The sequence below is a fragment of the Melospiza georgiana genome, chromosome 1, assembly GCF_028018845.1.
Source record: "Melospiza georgiana isolate bMelGeo1 chromosome 1, bMelGeo1.pri, whole genome shotgun sequence".
NCBI classification, from domain to species: Eukaryota; Metazoa; Chordata; class Aves; order Passeriformes; family Passerellidae; genus Melospiza; species Melospiza georgiana.
This window is the reverse complement of record NC_080430.1, coordinates 19,171,774-19,187,662: the sequence shown is the minus strand read 5'-3', so window position 1 is coordinate 19,187,662 and position 15,889 is coordinate 19,171,774. Positions and strand designations below refer to the sequence as shown.

The following is a 15,889-nucleotide window of genomic DNA, read 5'->3' as shown; positions in this document are numbered from 1 at the left end:
AGTTTGTTTTCATGTTTAAAACTGATCTCCCCTAATTTTCCAAAAATTAATAGTGAATGAAATTGAGGCCCTGTATTTGGTGTACATCCAAGCAAAATATTCTATGTGATGTTATTTTGGTTTTTTAAAATGGCCATTGCTAGGTCTGTACAGTGCAGTGTATTTCTACAAATACATCATTACAGTATTTATGTTAACAGTTAGCTATAAATAATCCCAAGAAATCTCAGAACATCTTTTGAACAAAGGCCCTTACCAAAAATTTCTTTTGAAATTGATTTTATATTTTTTAAGGCTGGAATTGAGACAAGTTGCATAGATTGTTGAACTGTTTTTAACAATTTCTCTATTTGCCAGAGTTCAACTGTTTTAATCTCATTTGCAGTTGAAACAGGTTTTCAGAAATTTCTGAATGCTCAGTGAATGAGATGACATTTTTGCTCATTCCTGTTCAATACTTGCAGGAAATGTCTTTGTAGCAATATATGAAAGAAAGGATTATGATGGGGCAAATTGGAAATTTTATTTCTTCTGATGGAGAAGTGTAGATTTCAGCCCTCTCCAGTGGGCACGTGTGCCAGAGGTCACCTGGTGTTTCTCTTGGCCATCTTGCAGTTTCACATAAAACCCACAGCCAGGAACAGCCACTCTTGTTGGAAGGGAAGTAGGAGAGTTGGTGTTTTCTAATGCTGCCTCTCATGACCTTAGCATTAGTTGCTTCAGTACAGGACTGCTCCTTTAATTATTTTTTCCTTTCCCACTTTTCATTCTGCAGTACATGGTTATTTTTTACAATGCAGCAGTTACTATTTAGATGGCTCTACTGAATGTACCTCACTGCTTTGTCATCTTTATGAATTGAATTTTACTTAGCTTTGTATGTTATAATCTGATTTTTAGAAGTATTTTCTCTTACACAGAGGCTCAGTGATAAAACTGGACCAGTTGCATCAGAGAAGAGTTGACATTTGAATGACACTTGAGCCCTGCACGTCCTGCTGTTCTAGCACTTCATGTGGCTGCAAACCCTGGGTTCCCTTTCTGCAGATTGAAAAAGAGCAACAAGGAACTCTTACTGCACAGCAAGAGGTTAATAATTTTCATAAGGATATTTTTGGTAGGCTTTCATTTGCTTTCTTGTTGCACTAAAATGGATATACTTTTTAATGTCTCAGACTGTGACGTAGATAAATCTCTGCAAATCACAATTATTTTGTCAATATGATGGTACTAAGTACAGATTCAACAATGGAAGAACATAGACTTTACTCTTCAGTCCTGATCTCACACATTTAAAGGCTATAAACTGTTTGCAGTGATGCATTGCTTTGGTTTCAGAGCAGTAGTTTTAACAGTCCAACCCCAGCCCATCAGAACTGCTGCTGCAGTTAGAATAGATCCTTTTAGACTGAGCTTGTAATGGCAGCTGGGACTTGCTGTTTGTAGTTTCTTTTTTTACACACCTGTTTTGGAACCTGACTCATAAGGGAATTGACTTTTGATCTTTTTATTCCTTTAAATTCCTATTGTTGTACAGTCGGAGTTTTTCTTGAATAAGAATTATGATATGGAATCCAAAGTTTATTAATTTTGGTGTAGGTTTTAGAGTTTTGAGGTTTTTAAAGGAACCAGATTGGTTCTAGTGACAAAGTTTTCTTACCAGATGAGAAGGCCACACTGGAAGAAGTTTGTGTAGTGTTTGGCCTAAACCAAGTGCCTGTTGCTACCTCCATTTTGTTGAAATGGCTGCAAACAGCTGATCATGCACTAGATGTGTCCTTGTTAGCAACGGGAATTCTCTGTCTTGCACCAGCAGCCTTGTTCTGCCTTTCCTAGAGGTGTTTATACCACTGTAGAGAGCTCAGGCAGATTGTTACCTGGGTCACTTTTCACTAATAAATTACCAAAAAAGTGAATTACCATTTCCCACTAAAATTTCCCAGTGGGTGAAACGGGTGAACTTGTGTTCCAACACTTTGGGCAGTTGCTGATCTCGTGGTGAGTCTATGCAGGGTGGTGAAGGACAGTTTAAATGGGGGTAATGACCACTAATCAAGAGTGAGGTGGGAATTATTAGCAGAAAAGACCCAGCTGTAATTAGACCTCCACTGTGTACTTATTTGGAAGAACATGTTAATTCTGCAATATGTTTCTTAGTTAAACATTGCACAGTTCTTACCTCATTTCTGTAAATAAAGTTTTGTGAATCTGTTTTGTATTGTGAAGAATTCATAAGAAAACATTGATATTTTGATTTGTAATATTTCTAATTAGTAGATTTAATTGAAAAAGTAAAAAATAATTTATTTTTATATGTTCTGGGGAATTTTTTAAAAATGTCACAAATCACTTTTGTAGATACTTTACAAAAGTAAACCAGTGGTTTATTTTACTTACTCGCCCCACTGGTGGATATTCTGTAACAATTTGTACAAAAGGTAAGATGGAAATGTGCTGTTATTTTGACTAGATGTAAAATTCCAAGTGTATGAAAAGATATGTACAAAGCTTTTGTTAATAAACTTTAATAATGTTTATCATTGTATATGACTTGTGGGAATGTGAGTCTTGTAGAAGAAAAGGATATTTCTGTTAACATCACTTGACAGGAAGGGTTTGATTTGCACATGACTACTAAATTTTATTACAAAAAGTTTCAAAAAGTATTTTTCATGTACATTTTTGCTTTCAAGTAACAGTGATGTAGCTGAAAAACTGTTGAGGGGCATTTCTGCTTACTGGGCAGGCATTTCTGCCTGTGGCAGCCCTGGGGCTGATGATATCAGATTTTGCTTTCCCCCCTCCAAGAGCAATGACTGGACCCACAGGAGCAGTGGCTGTTGTCCCTCTGCTCCTGTTTGTTCTCAGTGGGGAGGGGATGGCTCCTTCCCTGCCCTGTGCCTGGATGAGGGGAGGAGCCCGAGGTTGTTGCTGTAAACTTTGAACTGTGCTTTCTGTAAAACCAGCTCAGTGCTTTTGTCCATGAATTAGTTCACTGTCCATGGGAAGGCTGGTAAATAGCTGAACTCCTGGTTTTTACTTCCCAGGAAGCAAAGAGACCGTGACCCCTCCTGTACAGTCACTTGAAGATAAAATGTGAGGGCTTGTGCTCATCAGGGGGTGACAGACAAGAGTTGCATTGTGGCTTCCTCAGTTTTTAGCCCCTCTCTAGTCAGAGGCAGCCTGAGGCTCAGGGCAGCTTCTGGGACAAGCAGCAGGAAGATGGGGTTGCTGCTGCCTGTGCCATTTGAATGTCCCATCTGCTCAAAGCCCCTGTATTGAATAAATCTGTTTTATTTTCCAGTGGGGACAACTGGAGTCCTGAAAGAAGACTGGTAAATGAACAAGCTCAGAACTAACAGTAGGGAAACGTGAAACATCTCCTGGCACAGCAAAGGGGCAGCACTTGCTCCCACCCTCACCAGGACTAGAAAAACCTCCTGATATTTTGGGGGTAGTTGATGAATGTTTTATGCTTTAAGGTGAAGAGGTTCAGGAGACTTCTGCTGAAGCTTGTACAAGGGCCAGGAGCTGTCAGTGTTCTGGCCCTGTTGAGATCTGGCTGTTGGTCAGTGCTGAGAAGGAGATTACAGAGCAGGGAAGGCTGGGCCCCAAAGTTACACTTGGTACTGCCAGACCTGGAGAGGAGGGGGAAGAAAAGCCCAATCTGCCCCTGCTCCAGCACAGAGGCTCCAGAGAATCCTGAGTGCACCTCTCCTGGAGCCATGGCCTGCTGATTTATTCGTGGGCCTAAACCAAAGCCAAAAAGCCCTAGGCAATATAAGTCACCTTGCTCCAATTGGAGCATACCATAGGAATCAGTAAAATTGCTGAGTCCTGCCTTTCCTTGTGTATTTCTCCTATTGGAGAGATGGTATAAACTCTGGTACTGGTCTCCTGCTAAGAGAAGTGTGAAATACTTGTGAAATTTTCAAAAGAGATTGGTGCCAGAAGCCCAGAATAGCAATGGGTGGTTTACAGTACCACAGTCCTGGTGTGCCAACAGCAACAGCAAGGAAATAATGAAAAGGACAGTTCTGACATCCAAACAAAAAATTCAATTCACCAGCCCTTCAAAGAAAGAGACCACATCAAAGCCAAGTTCACATGAGGGCCAGATGCAGTCAAAACCAACCTTGTTTCAATGACTTTTCAGGTCCTGACATGAAAGATGATGGTCTGTGGCTGATTTGGCACCAGTTCAGTAAAGCCCACAGTGGTGTCCCTGTGGAATGCCTTGCATGACAGAGCAGCCCAGGCCCTGCACACGTCCCTGGAGCCAAGCTGCTGAGCTCTCCCAGTGTTGGGAACTGTCCTGGCCTCAGTGGTACGAAAGCAAGCACAGACTAAAGGTGCTGTAGTGAGAAGATTTTTTACCAAAATCCCACTTTACTCACAACAATAACAACAAACCTTATGGCTTACAGAAAGCAGCTAAAATTCTGGACAGCCTACATCTGAAATCTTGCTTTTATCAATTTTATCCATTCAAGCTGTGTTAGCAGGAGCAACTCATTCAGCAGAAGCACTGCTGTGACATTTAAACTGACCAGTTTTCTGATGCCTGTTTTTCATAAGCTGCACTAAAATCTTACTGTTGGCTCTGCTAAAGGAGAACTCTTCACCATTCCTGTTGTTTTCAGGCCCCATCATCTCACAAAGAAGTCACATTGCAAAATCTTTCCTGAAACTTTTTTTTTTAAATTAGTTCAAACACTGAGAACTATAAAGTTGAGAGTAATATAGTCCAAACATCTACATTTACAAAAGGACACTGCAAAAGAGCATCTGCTGGTCTTTCCTCTAGAACTAAACAGCCTAAATGAGAGCACTCCCACCAACTCAGTCATATTCTACTTGTGTATGGATGTCAGGATCCTCTAGCTCGGCATTGGACTTTATCCTCAGCGTGGTAAGGGAATATTGCCCTCCTTGTCTCATCTGTTCTAAACAACTGCTTTCCATAGTGTTCTGCCCATGCCATCAGCAGAGATGAGCAAAGGCATTAAAAGTGGGCTCACATGGGGCAAATTTTAGGTGCAAGTCAGGATGTAGAACCTACAGCACAGACTGTTTCTAGGACTGAACACAAAGTTAGAGTGCAAAAGGACTGCTGAGCTACAGCTCAAAACTGCCCAGGAAAGAAAATGTAATTTGCTAGCAGGCAAATGTTTACTTAAAGGAAATCTGCTAGATTCTGTGCTAGACAAAAGTTGGAAGAAGTTGGTTAAATCCCAAGTCTTGAGTGGGGGGTACCAGACCCATGAGAAAACAAAGCCTGGCTACAGTCTTCCACTTTTCTGATGAGCATCATGTCTGACCTCAGTCACCACAGACTAAAGGCACTGATAACCAGGCTGTGTCATCATCCACAAAACACTTGGCAACCCAGACAGGACCCTGAGAGGCTCTGAAGGTGTTGGACTCTTACTCAGGCCTCCTTCCTCCCTACTGCCAAACAAGAGAGCTAAAGCTAGGGGTGGGACACTCCCTTGGCCCTTGAACTGAACACGAACATTCACTGGATACAGCCTGGACAAAGCCTTCACTACCCTGCTCTGTGAGGAATGGCTCCCAGCTGGGATCTGGGATGGGATCAGAGCATCTGCTTGCAGAGCTCAGATCACTGCTGTAGGGCACTGAATCACATTCCCCATCCCAGGCCTTCAGTTCCAAAGGACCCATGAGTGTACACAAAACCTTACCAGTTCTTCATGCTGAGACAGTTGGGCCTGTCACCAGTCCCTGGTGCAGTGCCCCTGTGCAAGAGGCCAATGCATTTCTCCTGCACAGCCAGCCTGCCCCTGCTTCAGGAAGGTTCAGCCTTCAAGCAGTAAGGATGCAACCCATCAGTTCCCTTGCATCCAGGCACAAGCAGCACCTGTGATTAGACAGACATGCACCACTTCAGGTGTTCAACCTGACACGTGTGACAGCGTGGCATGTTCAACCTTTGCTCATCCTTAAACATCTTCCTTCGGGTAAACTGGACTTGTCAGAGCATTGTTTTAAGTTTCTGGCTGTGAATGGTCAAACAAACAAACAAACAAACAAAAACAAACAGACAATATTACCAGTTAGTAGTGCTTGTCCTTCTTCCTTTGACCCTGTGCAGAAAGGCTGCGTGGAGGGAAGCAGAAGGGGTTGGGGGGCAGTGTGACTATTGCCCCTCACCCTCTGGGGATGTGGGCAGGCTCCAGCAGGAGCTCACCCCCAGCAATAAAGGTCAAGAGTCCTCCTGAGTCCTTGTTACAGTTGCTACTGGATTTTTTTGCCCTGACACCTAACTAAGCTATTTCTCAATCCAAACTGAGCCCATTGTTATTCTTCACAGCCACAGCAGATTTGTAACAGTTCCATATGGATCACATCAGGGAAACAGATCACACAACTGCAAAGCTCTATTTTACATACCTGGAAGATTTTTCTCTCCCTCTAGTCTAGAGCAAATACCAACAATACCTTCCTAGCAAATCAGGCAGTGCAAACTCTGGATTGTTCTCTCTGCTCTCTTCTGGATGCTCTGCATCTCAAAGTGTGACACTGAACCAGGCATACCATCCCAGGTAAAGTCCTGTAAATCCAGAGTGGAAAAGACAAGACAATTCTCTCCTCCTCACAGGCTAAACTCTTCCATTACTTGCTTTCTCTTTTAGAAACTGCAGAAATATTCCCATTACCAGTCTATTTTTTTCATGAACAGTACATCTCCATTTGATCATATTCTATTCCAGCTCCACCCATTAATTTTCACCAGTTCACCATTTTAGCAGCTTTACTTTGCAGCCATTTCAACTACCTTGCTTTCCATCTCTCATTGAGTGTTCTGGATGACTAAAACCTTTTAAAAGTTAAGTTTTCCTGATACCTCTTGAAAATACCTCACTTCATCTCACTAAGATTCTTCCTTCAAAGTAGCACAGAATTCCTGTTCCACTGATTAGCAGACAGATCACAGCTTCTAAATATCTTTAACTTCCAGTACAGTTAAGCTGTGAAGGTCTCTGTGAAAAAAAAAAAAATAATTCAATGCATTATTTTGTATCTGGCTATGTTTCCATAATATCATTATTTCTACCAACTAAGATTTTTTAATATGAGACAAAAAAAAAAGCAGAAAAAGCTCCAACTGGAAGGGGAACACATATGGAACGCTGTTATATTCCCTAAATACTTAGCCTTTAAAGTTTTATGGGAATGGGATGAAATGTTGTGAAGTGCTGATCTGACAGAAGGAGCACAATTGCCAGTTACTGGGGAAATCAGCAGTGGGAATGGCAGGAAGCTAACAGAGACTTTCAGCTACCAAGTTTCAATTCTGAGTTCAGATATGTGATTTTCTGAGTTTTCATTTTGATTTTGTATTAAAGCTAAAACAATTTTTAGAATCCTGTTATTAAATCACAATTTGAATGGTAAATTGTGCTTTAAAAAATGCAAGTCTTTAATGTTTCTTGCACCAGACTCTGATCACTGCTCTGATTTATTGCTGTCATTTACAGCCCATTAAGTACCCTTTGTTCCAGCATTTTAAGCTTTTCACAATTTTGGAAAAGTTATACAAAACAAAATTACAAGTATGGAATAATATAACCCTTATTACCTATTCTTCAAATTGAATCCAGGGTATACAATCATCCCCAAAATGAGAACTCTTAGCCCAAGACTGTTAGCCATTCTGTACTTAAAAAGTAGTCCTGAAGTACCTTATCTCTTAATTTCTAATTAAAGCATGAAGGCCTTTAGTTTTTTTACCCATTTCAACTTTACTGAATCAACCATGCTATCAAATACCACTGTAGAGTTGGCAAAATAAGGTATTATATTGCAGACACATATAAATATATGTGGAAGTTAATATTAGACATACTATTTATTTCAAAATATTACTAGATATTTCTAAGAATAAGGAATTTATAAACATATGTTTTGGATTTAGACGTGCAAGAAAGAAAAATACATTTTGACTACAGTGTTTCATTACTCTTGTGCTTGCTTAACAGTTTCAGGTCAAGTCTATCTTTCAAAACAAATGCAAGTTATTTGTACATCCACTGGCTGCAAACCTACCAGATTCAGTATGTGATTACCAGAGGGGGTTTTCCTGCAGCTCAGTGTCCCTTTTAGACACTGTGATCCCACATCTGCATAAGCAGCTCTTCAATACAAACACACCTTCATTCTTCAACACACAAACCAGGTAAGATGGTATAAGATTTATTAATATTTTCTTTTACTAAGGCACATGACATATAGAAATACTGAGGTACAAAAATGCAGTTTCCTGCATATGAGATTTAAAACCCCATTTTGACAAAGATGAACTACATCTCTTCTTGCTCACAACATTCAGCTTTTAGCCATTTTTTTCTTCTGTACCAGTTCAACAAGCAACTTGTATCTTGCTATACACTCCTCCTGAAAGGAAACACAAAAGTGTTATTCAAAGGTTGGTATTTTAGTACTGCTTTAACTCTATACATGCTACCTCATTCTAGAAGAAGAGCTGTGTTCTGGGGATTGTCTAGGGTTTTCTTCTTTTTTGTTTGGGTCTGGTTTTGTTTGTGGGTTTTTTTTTGTTGTGGGTTTTCTGTTGGGTTTTTTCTTGGTTGGTTGGTTGTTTTCTTGTGGTTTTAAAGTTGCATACTGAATTTGAGAAGGAGATTCAACATCTAGTGAAGTGGGGATTAGAAAAATGAACTTGCAATTTACATTTCTTAGTGGCTCATTTATCTGTTTGAAGAGCACACAAACCCAAGAAACAGTTACAGTACTTCTTGACAGTGACTGCAAGAGCAGTTGTGGAGCAGCTGTATTGCAGGGTCTGCTTTGAACAGTTCCTCTGGTGTGACCACACTGCAGGCAGGTTAAGCTGAGCCTCCAAGGGCACTAACTCAGCACCTGCTGGCACCAGAAACTGCAGAACAGCTCCCGAGCCAGAGACACCCAAATCCTTCCCCAGGCACTTCCTGCTCCCTCACCGTGCTTGCCACAAATATTACAGGGCTTTTCTGCAGCTGCAATGGCTGAAGCAAGCAAACTCAGCTATCACAACTATTAGGAAATCTAGTACACACCATCTATATCAATGACAATTAATGCTATTTTGAAAAATTATACTTACAAAAAGAACATTAGATTGATTATTGAGCATTTAACACTTGCAGATGGATTATTTATTTTGTTTGTTCATTAAGATGGGTTGAGAAAGGCATTGTGAACATGCAAGCAAAGCAGCTTATCAATGTTTGGTTACTAACTTTGAATCAAAATTAGTTTTAAAATCTAATTTTGTCCTGCAATTCAAGATCTGAAAGGCAGAGGAGAGGTAAGTATTTTAAATCAAACAGGAGTTATTTCAATATTTTCTGTGTTAGACCAAACAAGCTGACATAAATGAAAAAAATGTTTTAATAAAGCAACAAACATGACAGTGACACTCTGTAGGTCACCTGAGTCTGGACTGAGACCATGTAAAGGCCTCTCCTTTCTATATGGACCTTCATTCTTAAGATAATTATAAATTGGTAGCAAATGTGTTTCCCCTCAGTTTATACTACAGTTCAGACAAAACAAGTCATACCTTGCTTTTTCCAGGAACGCATTTTGCTATTTTATCCCAGCGATCTGATGTTCCCTTTGGATACTGCTGCAAGGCCATTTCCAGAAGTTTCTGTTGATTTTGAGTCCACGGTTCTTCTGGTGCACGGCTTTTCTCCCTTCTTCTGCTTTCATCATCACTCTCTTCCTCTTGCTCAGTGTTATCAAAATCTTTCTGGCGTCTCCCTCTGCCCTTCTCTTCCTGTCCCTCTTTTGTTGCCAGCAGAGCCGTTTCAGGTGCTTTGACAATTTTCCGCCTTCGGTGTCTGGTTTCAGTTGCTAGGGTCTCCTTTGGATCTGCCTGGGTATCCATCTGCTCTGATGTAAGACTGTAGTTCCCCTCCTCCTCCACCTCCTCTTCCCTCTCTCTCTGGGTGATTATGTGATCTGGCAGATTCATGCTGACTTTGTAATTTTTGGAATTGTGTGCCAGTGTTTTAAGCTCCGAGAGCCGAATCGTACCTGTTAGAAGCACAGCTGTTAAACTCTGAAAAAGTAAAACACCCCACAAACAAGCAGGGAACTGCCCACAAATTAAAGGTTCTCAGAATAGTGCAGAATGGACAAAAAGCTCTTCTGGACTGACAGCTTAAGGCAAAACTGAGAAATTAAGGCATTCACTTGATCATCAAGGTGATGAACTTCACCAATTAGGAGCTTATCTGATCTACAGGAAGTGCTACTAAATTCCCACACTGATAGAAACAAAGACAGCAAGCTGAATAAACGACCAAACCCCACAATAAATGGAATACATCCAGGAATACATCCAGGAATACATCCAGGAGGATGTAGCTAAAGGGAAATGTTCCCTCAGAATACTCAGCAGTTCTTTTTTCTCAAAGCAAGGCAAGGTTGCAAAAATCTCTCTGCAGAGCAGACTGAAAGGCACAGCTATCACCCAAACCCAGCCATTTCCAGAAGCACACACCTGGTGTATATGTAACAGAATCCTTCACCTGTTTGGCTTTCAGGGTAACCTGCATGAAGACAACAAAAGTGAAGGACTATTAAAAAATGTAATCATTTAGGCTATTGAAGAATTCATTTTTAGCTTACCACAAAACACCTGCATTGAAGACACAATAAATATGGTAAGGCTGTTGTTCTTTAACTGCCTTTGCTCATATGTAGAGTTCAAACTGGCTTAAAGTAACCTTCTAGACTTTGTTCTTTCTACATAATTCCTGGCTCATTAAAATAATATAAATGATGCTATACATTTCTATTACTATCATCATAATACACCACAGTTGATACTTTAATTTTATTTTCTTTCCTTGTTAAACCCTAATTTTCTGGTCTAAAAATACCACAAGTATAGGGGGAAAAGAACCAAATGAGTTATCTTCTATACATTAGTTTCTCAATACTGAACCAAAGAACAGAATGACCCACATAGGTCCAGATGGTGGAGCACACAAGTGGACAGGCATTCAGTCCCCCAATGAAAGGTAACAGTTTGACTGCCAAAGATCAGCAAAGACACCTCCTAAGTCCTGGTACTGCAGCAAAAGTTATTACTGACAGTCCAGAGGATAGAGAGCTGCTTGATTCAACCTCTCCATGTATAATAAAATCCTGGGAGAAAAATAACACTAATTTTAGCATTTTTGGATATTTTTTGGAGTAAAAAGTGATTGTTTCAAATTTTGTTCTGTTTGTAAGCAAACAAACAGCCTTTCTCCCAATCCAGAACAAGGAGCTTCCTCATCCCAAATTTCTAGACCTCAGATAAGAAGCTAGGCTTCACTTAAGATTAAGAAAGATTCTTTGATTATTATCTTTGTTATAAAATGACCACAGAATTATAGAATGGCTTGAGTTGAAAGGGACCTTAAGGATCATGTGGTTCCAACCCTCCTGCAATGACCTTCCACTGGACCAACCAAACTTGAATGCTTCCAGGCATCCATGACTTCTCTGGGCAACCTTTTCCAGTGCCCCACCACCCTCACAGAAAAAAACCATTCTTCCTAACCTCTCATCTAAACCTACTTCCCGTCAGTTTAAAGCCATTGCCCCTTGTCCTATCACTGCAGGCTCTTGCAGAAAGTCCCTCTCCAGCTCTCTTGTAGCTCCTTTTAGATAGCAGCCTACAGCCCCAAATTCAGGTACCACAAAAACCATTTTAAAATATAGTACTCAAAGAATTATACAATCTTTTCAATTGCTGAAAATGTTTTATCAATACTATATATAAATTTCTTGGTTTTCTTTTTGATCGTGAGGACTTTATTAAAAAGCCAGAAATTGAAATCCAGTAGTCTGAGCCACTCAAACGAAACTTAAAATGAGAACAGGCAAGGCAGTGAATCAAACTTGCTACTACATGGGATGGGTTCCCTGTGCTCCCTGCTCTCTGAACCTGGGACCTCAGATGTTAACATCCCTTCAGTATAAGGTGTGTGGCAGTATGCTGCTCAGACCAAAAATAAAAAATACATCACTTACAAAGTCAGGAATTCCTCTGTGTGGGATTTGTGGGATTTAGCCACAACAGGAATCATTTAGCCACAGCACAGACTTCTGCTGTTTTAGCTACCTAATGTTAACAATAACAATTATTCCCTACTCAGAGCAGCACTAGAGAGCAAACCTGCCAGAGGGTTGTAAAGCCATTTCCTGTGAGAAGAATTAAACTTTAAGATTCAGGATTTTTGTTCTATGACAAGATTGATAAGGGAGCACCCCAATAGTTAAAATACCTTGGTACCATCTGCTTCTAGTCTGGTCTGTTTGCTTCCTCCCACCCACCTTTCTGCCCACAAAATTGCAGCAGTTTGCTGTAAAAATAGGCTGGTGCTGGATCTCCTTAAGGAAATGACAGCAAGACTTAACAAGGCAAAGTGGTCTATTTTCCCTACAAATTAAGCCTCATTTTCTGGGATGATTAAGTTCAAATGAAAACTCCGAACAATGAAATCCCAACTCTAATTAACCAAAACCTTTATCCAGAGGTAGACATCTGGCACAGAAAACTCCAGTTTCTATTGTTGCAGTACGATAAAGTTTTAATTCTTCAAAGAAAAATGTCAGGATACTGTAATATGAACAGATAATTTTAGTGGCACTAACAGTTCTGGGACCTCTGTGATCCCAATTTTGAAAGAATAGAAGGGATCTTCCTTGAAAAATATGATCCATTAACAGAAATTGCCTTCCTTAAAAAAAATTGCATTCTAAAAAAATCTAAAATAATAAAATTAAAATATTTGTGTTCCATCTTTAGCAGTGTCTCTACAGTGTTAATAATTTAAAAGGCTGAGAGGAGCAGAAACCATTCTTGACTGGTGAACAGAATGGATCCCTAGTGGTGTCCTGCTAGGCATCTCTTAAATAGAAACCATGTTATATAAACTGGATTATAATAGATTATTTTCAAAAGAGGGAGAAGGATTTGCCATGCAAACAAGTAGCTTTTAGAGCTTCCTGCAATGATGCAGTAGATTCATTGTAAATATGACCAGGCCCTATCTATCTCTGTGGATTCCAGAAAACTGTCCCTAAACCATTTTGCTATCTTTAAAGTAGGTCTGTCAGAGATTTACAGCCTGCTCATAAGGACACGAAGGCAAGAAAAAGAGAGCAGAAAAGTTTCCTGAATAAAACAGAGCAGAATGAGCTGCCAGCAAAGACAGGTACCATGAGCTGCTGCCTCAGTGCCAACTGAGCTCAGTTTTCTCTCTGCTGAACCTCTGATATTTCCAGAGGTCAGCAATTATCATTTTACCTTTCAAGCTGAGACTACACAAGCAACACAAACTTTGCTTTGGAAGTGGTGCAAATCAGCTGAATTTCAGTTTCCTTTACAAGACAGGTGTCCCCAGATTCAATTAGTATATGTATCCCATCACAGATATAAATTCTGCTGCATATTACACCTATTTAGACTGAAATCTAAACCATACCTCTCCATTTGACCAGTGAAGGATTTTGGCTTATTCCCAGATCCCAACTGCATTTAGTATTTCCCCTTACATGCAGAAAATTCTGGAGTAAGAGCCTTTCCACAGGTTATCTTATGTTGGCCAACTTCACTCATTACAGCTTGGTGAAACAAGTATTAAGTTACTTCATTCATCACATCTAATATTTCCAAGACTTTTGAAGGCTTTAGAATATTTGTTCATGTTTTGATGGACTTTCAATTTGAACATTCACCAGGTAAGCTGGAAATAACAACTGTGTGTATGCTTTAGATACTGAAAATCTACCATTTCAAACATTGAACAAGCACTTTGAGTTGATGTAAGTTTGACAACTCATCAAGCTTCCCACAGCTTCACTATCATCATTTACAGGTTACAGGGGAAGATTATTTGTCTATTATTATTTTTGTCAGCTTTCTTCCTCACACAGCAGTCCTTTTGCAGGTGCTATGCACAGTTCAGGTTTACTCCAGCTCTTTTCACTGAGAGTTCAGGTATCCCTTATTTAGCCTTCAGATTTGTGTCCATCAGCCTCAGCTGTCATTGGCATTCCAGATGCTGACACAGGGCAAGAATCGTTAACATGTCAGTATTAAACTGCTGAGGATTATTAGGAATCCAGCCTATGGAACATCTGAAATTGTATTGCAATTTGATCTGTTGGAGTTTAATCATTGTTCTTGCCACTCAAATCTGCAGACTCTTCTGTTGCCCATTCCTCCATTCCTCTCCAGGGGTGAATAGTGTTATTTACTAGCTAGTTCCTAAGAGATTCATAAAAAATTCACTAAGTTATGCAACATAAGTTGCTCCATTCTTTCTCTGCCTAATTACTTATCATAGCTTGCTTATATGATATTATTACTTTTTCATTAGTTAACAGATAACACACTGGAAAAACTTATTCAAAGTATGAAGCAGTTGCAGAATACTCTTGTAGTTATTACTGCTATTTGTTCCTGCATAATGCTTTAAAATTACAGTTTTCATGTATAATAAATTATGAGTTTTATCCTGACTGTGAGAAGGTGTGCTTTTAGCCTGCTGTTACTGACAACAGCTTTCACCAGAGTATTAGCCAACCCCCTTAAGAAATCCTGGGTCTGGGGACACCTTAAATAATAAGGATCAAGACTGTGAAATTGATTTAAAACAGAAGACAGAAGATCTCATATTCCTGTAAGTATTTGTACTGCTGAACAGACACACTGCATTATTTTATAGGAATCAACTTTAAGTGTTGTAGTACACCAGGGATAACAGAAGTCACAAATAAAGTCAGGTAATATCATGCACAGTGAAACAGATTTCCTTAGACAGATAAAGATGACAAAAAAAACTGGATGCAAGCAATCAAATTGCTGGAGTAGAAATCAAACTATCTTACTATGGGACCTACAGAAAGAAACCACAGGAACAATTTGCTTCTGAGAACTCCCTTCTGAACTCAGTTTCAATAGCTCTTCAGCTATAAAAAGATTCTATCAAAAGCAAGTGGGATTAGTGGGATGATTTTATGTGATGAAAGCCAGACAGAGCTGGTTTCCTCCTGTACTGCTAACAATTAGTCCAGATCACAAAGACTAGTTGCTACTTAACAAGAGACCTAGCAGTAAAAGCATTCCTCATCATGACCATCCAGATGTTAACTCTCTTATTACCCTGGACACCTGCCACCTCTTTCAGATGGGACAATTGATACTTCAGAGATATATAGGGAAAAAAAATCAGAATCAGCTTAAAAAACTCTCAGATGCATAGGCAAAAGCAAATTTTGCTATCACATGAATGAGAGGGTACTTTTCGCCCTGCAGGGAAGGCAGACATAAAAAAAGCACAGAACTATGACACACCTAGAGGGAAAACCGTGTAAAGTCAGGAACAGTGATCCTACTGGTGCTAAACAGACACCCAGAACCCTTTGGCAGAAGATGAAGAGCAATTGCCCATTCCCACAGCAGCAGGCACTGGCCCAGGAGCTCAGCGGAACCCTCCAGCAGCACCCCCAGCCCAGCCCTGCAGGGCCACCAAACCTCCACCGCTCTCTGTCTCCTGGGAATCCCCTGGGCCACAACCCACCTTCCATCCTCCTCTGGGAGAGTATTTTGATTAGGATTGCAGCAGATAGTCACAGAAGTACAAACCTCTTGGGTTCTAATGACATTTTAAGAAAATAATGTGGGATTTGTAGAGGAAGAAAATCTACATCTCTTGGCTTTCCAAACATATATGAATTTCTTGCAAAGAAGGATGGTGCTACTGAACACCAGAGAGGCCAGTGACATTTTTTGTTTCTCCCAGCATCTTCCTGAGAGGAAATTCTTCAAGTATTTACTAAAGATGCAATGGTTTCTTAG

The 15,889-nt window shown here is 40.0% G+C and overlaps 2 protein-coding genes across 3 annotated transcripts in view; one reads left to right on the top strand and one right to left on the bottom strand.

Annotated features, from left to right (window-relative positions):
* Positions 1-2,545, top strand: part of MLLT10 (MLLT10 histone lysine methyltransferase DOT1L cofactor) — a 123,432-nt gene extending 120,887 nt beyond the window's left edge. Inside the window, exon 20 of one of the 2 annotated variants that reach the window (XM_058026901.1) lies at positions 904-2,545. In XM_058026901.1, coding sequence (XP_057882884.1) covers positions 904-972 — 69 coding nt within the window. In that variant the 3' untranslated portion in view covers positions 973-2,545. The remainder of the gene's footprint in view (positions 1-903) is intronic. The other variant, XM_058026892.1, reaches the window with a different exon arrangement.
* Positions 2,546-8,201: 5,656 nt separating this feature from the next.
* The window catches only part of DNAJC1 (DnaJ heat shock protein family (Hsp40) member C1), a 108,747-nt gene continuing 101,059 nt past the window's right edge, over positions 8,202-15,889 (bottom strand). Inside the window, exons 10-12 of the mRNA XM_058025348.1 lie at positions 10,532-10,580; positions 9,584-10,062; positions 8,202-8,418 (exon numbers count right to left, since the gene is read on the bottom strand). Of these exons, the coding sequence (XP_057881331.1) occupies positions 8,350-8,418; positions 9,584-10,062; positions 10,532-10,580 (597 nt within the window). The 3' untranslated portion in view covers positions 8,202-8,349. The remainder of the gene's footprint in view (positions 8,419-9,583; positions 10,063-10,531; positions 10,581-15,889) is intronic.